The sequence below is a fragment of the Emiliania huxleyi genome (assembly GCF_000372725.1).
Source record: "Emiliania huxleyi CCMP1516 unplaced genomic scaffold EMIHUscaffold_380, whole genome shotgun sequence".
NCBI lineage: Eukaryota > Haptophyta > Isochrysidales > Noelaerhabdaceae > Emiliania > Emiliania huxleyi.
In genome coordinates this window covers 1-6,953 of record NW_005199119.1, presented here as the reverse complement: position 1 = coordinate 6,953, position 6,953 = coordinate 1, and the positions used below count along the sequence as shown (strand labels likewise).

The window sequence follows — 6,953 nt, the reverse complement described above, 5'->3', positions numbered from 1 at the left end:
GGGGCCCCCCGCCCCCCTCCCCCCCCCTTTTTCCTTTTTCTTCCCTTTCCCGCCCCCCTTTTTTTTGCCCCCACGGGCCACGACTGCCACTCCCCTCCTTTACCCCCCCCCCCCCCCCTCTCCCCCCGCAGCTCACCGCCGCAAGCCTGAGGAGAGTGCTGCAGCTCGACGGCGTCGTCCCACCGCCAAATGCCGCCGTCGTCTACACCTGCCTCGGCCTGCTGCGGCTGCTCAAGGTGCACTTGCACGCGGTGGCCGTCTCGGGCATAGACCCGGCGCAGGTGGGGCTCAGCTCCGACAGCGAGCCCTCCTCCCCGCGCCGCCCCACGCCGTCGCCCGCCGCGACTCCGCTCGAGTCGCCGCAGCCCACGGAGGCGCCGATTCTCGAGGAGGGCCAGGGACCGGAGGGGCCTCAGCCGGTGGCCGCTGCCGCAGAGGCGGGCGTCGGTGGCGGCGCCGGCGGCGCGTGGGCGGGCGACGGCGGAGGGCCGGGTGGCGGGGCGAAGGGCGGCGCCTCGTCTCGTCCTGTCCTCGTCTCCGTGCGGCGGCAGCTGCTGCAGCTCGTGTGCCGAGGAGGCGCGTGGGAGGAGCCGCCCGCAGCTGCGGTGCTGGCAGCTGCGGGAGAGGGCGCGGCGGCGGGCCCGCTCGGCGCGGCGGCGCTCGGCGAGCAGCTCGCGGCCGAGGCGACGGCGGTGCTCGAAGTCGGCCGGTCCGTCTTTTTCCCTCGCACGGCTCTGCGGCAGCAGCTGCTGCTGCAGCTGCTGCCCTCGCCGCTCGCCTCGCCCCTCGCGGCGCCCCTCGCGGCGCCCTCGTGCTCCGCGGCGGATCTGGCGGTGGGGGAGGCGGCGGCCGCGGCGGTCCCCCCTTCCGACGCCGCCTCCGGCAGGCTCCTCGCGCATGTGCTCATGGCTGGGTTCGCGAGGCAGCTGGGCGTGAGCGAGCTGCTGCTGCCTTGCGGCACTGGCGAGGCGGCGGCGGGCCTCGAGACCTCGCGAGGCCTCCAGCTGCTGGGCCGGCTGCTCGACTTGCTCGAGGAGGAGGCGACGGCGGGGCCCGCCGCCGTGCTCAAGGCCGACAAGGCGGCCGACACGCCGCCGCGGCGTCGGCGTCCGCCAGCGACGCTCACGCTGCTGTCGACGGCGTGGCTCGACTTGCTTGGCGGCGCGGCGGAGAGCGAAGGCCTCTCGGACCCGCGGCTGGCGGCGCTGCTCCTCTGCTCGAGAGAGCTGCTCGAGCGCGCGACCAAGCTGCTGCGGCAGCACGCCATCCCGGGCGTGCCGCCCGCCTTGCCGCCCGGCTCCGTATGCAGCTTCCTCCCTCTGCTGTGCAGCGGCCTCGCGCTCCTCGGCTCGCACACGGCCTCCTTCGCCGCGCCGCTGCTACCGCGCCTCTGCGCCACGCTGGAGGCTTTGCGCGCCGTGGTGCCGCCCGGCGCTGACGAGGCGCACCGCGCGCACGACTCGCTCGACGAGTGTTGTTTGGCCGAAGCGCGCGTCTGCGTCGCAGAGGCGGGCGGCAGTGCTATCGAGCCCGACGCCGCCACGGAGGAGGGGGGAGGGGTGCAGGGGGCGCACCCCGCCCCGGGGGCTCTCGTCGCGTCGAGGCACCCGTATGGGGAGGGTTGCGCGCGGCTCGAGTACCGGCTGACCAGCGGCTGCTCCTGCTTGCGGCTCGAGTTTGACTCGCGCTGCGCGCTGCTGAAGGGCGACCACATCTCCCCGTCTCTGCCCATCTCTCGCCACATCTCGCCACATCTCGCCATGTCTCACCACACCCCCCTCCCTAGGAGTCAGAGGCGGGAGACCACATCCATGTCTCCCCATATCTCCCCATATCTCCCCATATCTCGCCATATCCCCCGCTCTAGGCGACCGACTCGAGGTGTGGAGGGGGGCGGGCGGCGGGGCGGAGGAGGGGCTGCTCCACTCCTTCGGCGGCGGGGGCGAGGGGTGGCCGGCCGGACCCCTCGTCGTCGCGTGCGGCGAGGCGACGCTGCGGCTGCAGACCCACCTCCCGCGCGGCGACGTGAGTGGTTCCGCCGCGGGCTGCTGGGGCTTTGCCTGTGAGGTGCGCGGCTTCGACCCCTCCTTTGGCGCCTCGCTGCCCCTTCCTCTCGACTGCGAGAAGGGCATCGCTCTGCTTGCGGCACGGTGCGCGCGTGTGGTGCCGTTGTGTTGCGTGGTCCGTGTGGTGTGTGTTGGTCCGGGCGTTCGGGGCGGTGTGCTCGGCGGTAGCGCACCTCCGGAGCCGTGTCCCTGCACTGTGTCCGCCTAGGTACGTCGTGTCCCTGCACTGTGTCAGCCCAGGACGCCTCCGCGACCGTGTCCGTGCACTGTGTCCGTGCACTGTCCGTGCACCTATCCGTGCACCTGTCCGTGCACTGTGTCCCCGCACCCTGTCCGTGCACCTATCCGTGCACCTGTCCGTGCACTGTGTCCCCGCACCTGTCCGTGCACCCTGTCCGCCTAGGTACGTCGGCGAGCAGCTCGTCGGTGAGCCGCTCTCTCCAGAGGAGGTTGCGCACGCGGCGCTGCTCGAGGGCGACAAAGCCCATCCGCCGTGGGGCGGGGCGGCGGGCCCGTACTACCGCGTGCTACCCGCTGGCATCGTGCACGCGCTCATCGAGAAGCGGCAGCGGCGGGCAGTCTCGCGCGCCGAGGGGCTCGAGGCCGCGCTGCGGCTGCTGCACGCCGCGCCGTCGCGCGCCTCGCGCGCCGAGCTCCTCACCGCTCTCGCGCGCGCCTTCCGCCGCTTCGGCTCGGACGGCCCCTCCCGGGGCAGCCTCTTCTTTGGTGGCTGCTCTGGCTGCGGCGAGCCGGTCTGGAGCCGGCTGAGGGTGAGCCTCGTCGGCGTGCTGTCGCTGCTGGGCGAGTGGCTCCGCGCCGCCGTCGAGGGCTTGGGCGGCGGTCCACCGCGACTGCCGCAGGAGGGGGCGAGCGACGGGGCGAGCGACGAGGCTTGGCTGCGGCTGCTCGCTGCGCCGTGGCTCGTCCCGCTCGGGCGGCGCGACGGCGCGCTGCTCTGCAACGAGAGCATCGACGTCGCCGCGCTGCTGGACCGGCTGCGGCGGAGCCGCCACCCAGTCGGCAGCCAGCTCTACGAGCACCTGGTCCTGACCTCCTTCGCCGGGCACGGGAGCGGCGCGAGCCTCACTCCGCTCCAGGCGCCGGCGCCAGGCGGGGCGCCGCACCCGTCCGCGCGCCACTTCAGACCGGCCTCTGTCGATAGGAGTGCTTGCTCGGCCTCCTCACCTCGGAGCTTGTGTGCTTCGCGGACGAGGCTGCGCGTCTCACCGGCAGAGGCGCCGCGCCCGAGTTGCCAACCACGTCCGCCGATGCCGCGGAGGAGGCGGGGGAGGAGGCGGGGGAGGAGGCGGGGGCGGAGGCGGGGGAGGAGGCGGGGGAGGAGGCGGGGGAGGAGACGGCGGCGGCGGAGGAGGAGGAGGCGGAGGGCGTGGTCTGCCCGCTCCTCTCGCTCCTCCTCTCGATCTGCGGCTGCGAGGCGGCGGTGCGGCACCTCGCGGGTGACGAGACTCTCGCAGCGCTGGGCGTCCTTGCGCGCAGTGGCCGCCCACAGGCAGTCACCCTCTCGCTGCGCCTGCTGCGCTGCGCCCTCCCGTTCTCGCTCTCTCTGGCGGAGCCGAGCCGCTTCTGTGGCGAGGCGGCCTTCCCCGTCGGCACAGCCCTCCTCGAGGCCATCGGGCGGGAGGCGTGCGGTGGCGCGCGCCCGGTCTTCGGCGCTCGCCGGCCACGCGGGCAGCCCGGCGGGCCCGTGCTGAATGAGATGGTTGCGCTGGCACGGCACCGGCTGCTCGGAGGCGGCGGCGCGAGCGGCCGCAGGGAGGGCGGCAGTGAGGGCTGCAGTGAGGGCGGCGCGGGGGGTGGCGACGCGGGCGATCGCTCCATGGCCGCAGCGCTCAACGAGGGCTTGGCGCGCTTTGGCGCCGTGCTCCGCCAGCTGCTCGATAACGATGAGCCGCAAGGCGCAGCAGCGGAGCAAGGTAGTGCCTCGGGGGGGGGCGAGGCCGCGGAGCAGGGCGCCACCGCGGCGGCATCGCCCTACTCGAGGGCGCCCCCCTCCCTCTACCATGTCGTCGGCTCGCTCCTCGTCGCCGGCGCGCGCGCGCACACACACACCTCCCCGCGCACACACACACACCTCTGCCAGAGACTCCGCCGAGAGTAGGCGCGCACGAGCCCGGCCTCTACCCGGGCGGCCAGGCGCAAGCCGGCCACGGAGAGGCGAGCGCCGCGATTGGGGCCGCACGGCCGTGAGAGCAACGTCCTCACAGCAGCACGTGTGCGGCAGGCGGTGCTGCTCGAGCTCGGCGCGGAGAGCGCTCTGCTCGGCGCCGCCGCCGAGGGTGCGTGGAGGGCGCGTGGGCAGCGTCTCTTCACAGTGTGGTTGGGAGCAGGCGCCGCGGCCGACGGCGAGCTCTGGAGGTGCTACCGCGTCCCGGCGCTTTCGGCGGAGCCGCTGCTCGAGCGGCGCTGCGCCGCGGCGAGCGTGGTGGATCTCGACACCGCCCTGCCTTGCTTGCTGGCCAGGATGGATCTCGGACCGGCGGCCGCACCCTAGACACGAAGAAGGCCCCTCCGCCGCGAGTGGCGCCAATCACGCACCCCGCTGCTCTCCGTTGGGCTCGCGTTCTGGACACCGCGTTGAGCCGCCCCTATGCTTGCGCGAGTGTGCCGAGTGCCCGGTCCCCTCCTCGCCGCCCCTCACCTGCCTCGGCTACACCGCAGGCGCCGCACGCGCGCCCCCTCGTCGAGCTGCTGCACAGCCGCCGCCTCAAGCTGCTCCACGCGTTGCTCGACGGGGGCAGCCAAGCCGCCACAACGAAGCTGCTCCACCACGGCGGGTTGCGCCTCCTCCTTGCCGCCGCCATCACGCCGCCGCCGCTCGCGGGCGGTGCGTCGCACGAGGCGAGTCGGCTGGAGCAGGCGCTGCTTGCGTGCGAGGCGGGGCTGGCGGCGGGCTGCGACGGGTGCGGACCGCCGCGCAAGGCGGCGCGAGGGCGGCGTGGCGGCTGCTGCGCATGGGAGGCGGAGCTGGGGCCTGAGCTCGACGCTGGCGAGAAGCTGCTGCTGCTCTGCGCGCAGGGCTTCGAGGAGGAAGTGAGCCGCGAGGCGCTCGAGCTGTCCGGCGGCGACGTGGGCCGCGCGGCGGAGTGGCTCGAGGCGCTGGAGGCGGCCCTCGGCGGGCGGGACACGCACGACGCGGACGCGTCCCTGACGGGTCCGCGACACGCCCCGCAGGCGGCGCTCGACGAGGGGCATCCGGCGCCCCTCCCGTCGGAGGTGCAGGCGCATATCTCCCCAGATCTCCCCAGATCTCCCCAGATCTCCCCAGATCTCCCCAGATCTCCCCCTATCTTCCTCCCGTCGGAGGTGCAGGCGGCCGAGCTGGCATCGATGGGCTTCTCGACGGAAGACCTCCGCCCCGCACCCCGGCGCGTGAGGAGGAGGCCGCCCCCACACCGCTGCAGCCGTGAGTAGGAGCTGTGCCGCGACGCGCTCGCCCGCTCCAGCTACGACTTGCAGCTCGCCGCCGAGTACTTGCTCGGCGCTCCGGCCGCCGCTGCGTCGGGCGGCGGCGGAGGCGAGCAGCCACCGCCGCCGCCGCAGGTTGGCGCGGTGGTGGACGTGTCGGACGAGACTGGTGCGCACGCGTCGCACGCCGCGGAGCCGCGGTCGCCCTGAGGCGGTGAGGTGTGTGTGTCGGTCGCGGGCGTGTAGGCGAGTGGCACGAGGCGGAGGTCCTCGCGGTGCGGGGAGGCGGGCAGCAGGTCCGCGTCCTCTTCCTCGGCTGGCCGCAGGAGCGAGGGATGGGGCGGGCCGACGGCACTCCACGAAGAGCGCCCCTTCACAGCTGCGTCTGTGAACAGGAGTGGGCCGAGTGGGTCGGCGCGCAGCCCGGGCCGCAGAGCCGCGTCCGGCCGCGATCGGGCGGTGCCGGTCGCGGGACTTGGGCGCTGGCTCGCTCTGTGGCCTCCGCCGACCAGCCGCAAGCCCAGCCGCCCTCCGACGGCGATGGCGCGGAGGCTGTGGCCGCCGCGACTCCGTCGCCGCCGGCGCCGCCGCGCCCCCTGAAGGAGCGGCGCGAGCGGGCGGGCGGCTCTTGGTTCCGGCGCAGCCTCTCCTCGAGCCGCCGCCTCGCCGCGGTCTCGCAGCGGCCCTCGCGCACTTGCCCGTCGCCTGGGCACGACTTTTACCCCTCCGACACCGGCGTCGCGCGCCTCGTCGCCGCCCTCCCCGCCGCCCTCCCGGCCGCCCTCCCCGCCGCCCTCCCCGCCGGCGGCAGCGGCGGCGGCGCCGCCGCCGGCGGCAGTGGCGTTGCGTCCACCTCCTCCTGCTCCGGCGGCTTCGCCCCTCCTCTTGGCGGCGGCGGCGATCCGCCGCTCGCCGCTCGATGCGGCCCTTGGCCGTTCTCGTGCCCCGGCGAGGACAGCACCCTCAGCCAACGGGCGCGGCTGCGGCAGGCCGCCGCGCTGCACCGCCGCGTCGGAGAATCTCGGGTGGCCCCGGGTAATCTCGGGAAATCTCGTCAGGCCGCCGCGCTGCACCGCTGCGTCGCGACGGCGTATGCCCGCGGGGCCGCCCTGCACTTGCTCGGTCGGGTGGCGTCGCTGCACGTGGCGCACCTCGACAGCAGCTCGGCCTTCTCGCTCAGCGGCTTTGGCGCTCCGGCGGCGCTCGCTCGCCGCCCGCTGCTGTGAGCCGCGTCTCGTCACAGCTTCCTCCCGCCGACAGGCGAGCCGGAGGACGTGCTCGCGCTCGCCAAGTTGGCCCTCCGCGGGACCGGCTCCACGCCGCTCGCGCCGCTCGCCGACTCCGCAGAGGCTGCCGCCGGCCACTCGGTGCTGAGCTCGCTCGTGTCGGACGAGGCATTGCACACGCCGCCGTGCCCGCCTCTCCCCGGACACCTCGGGGACACCTCGCCGACACTTCCTA

The 6,953-nt window shown here is 74.8% G+C and overlaps 1 protein-coding gene across 1 annotated transcript in view; it reads left to right on the top strand.

Moving 5' to 3' along the window:
• EMIHUDRAFT_470135 (hypothetical protein) overlaps positions 1-6,859 on the top strand; it is a gene marked incomplete at both ends in the record, with an annotated part of 9,409 nt that extends 2,550 nt beyond the window's left edge. Inside the window, 11 exons of the mRNA XM_005771543.1 lie at positions 132-1,620; positions 1,868-2,150; positions 2,470-3,109; positions 3,229-4,000; positions 4,186-4,270; positions 4,309-4,363; positions 4,746-5,300; positions 5,499-5,661; positions 5,739-5,818; positions 5,888-6,527; positions 6,753-6,859. Of these exons, the coding sequence (XP_005771600.1) occupies positions 132-1,620; positions 1,868-2,150; positions 2,470-3,109; positions 3,229-4,000; positions 4,186-4,270; positions 4,309-4,363; positions 4,746-5,300; positions 5,499-5,661; positions 5,739-5,818; positions 5,888-6,527; positions 6,753-6,859 (4,869 nt within the window). The remainder of the gene's footprint in view (positions 1-131; positions 1,621-1,867; positions 2,151-2,469; positions 3,110-3,228; positions 4,001-4,185; positions 4,271-4,308; positions 4,364-4,745; positions 5,301-5,498; positions 5,662-5,738; positions 5,819-5,887; positions 6,528-6,752) is intronic.
• Between the last annotated feature and the right edge of the window lie 94 nt (positions 6,860-6,953).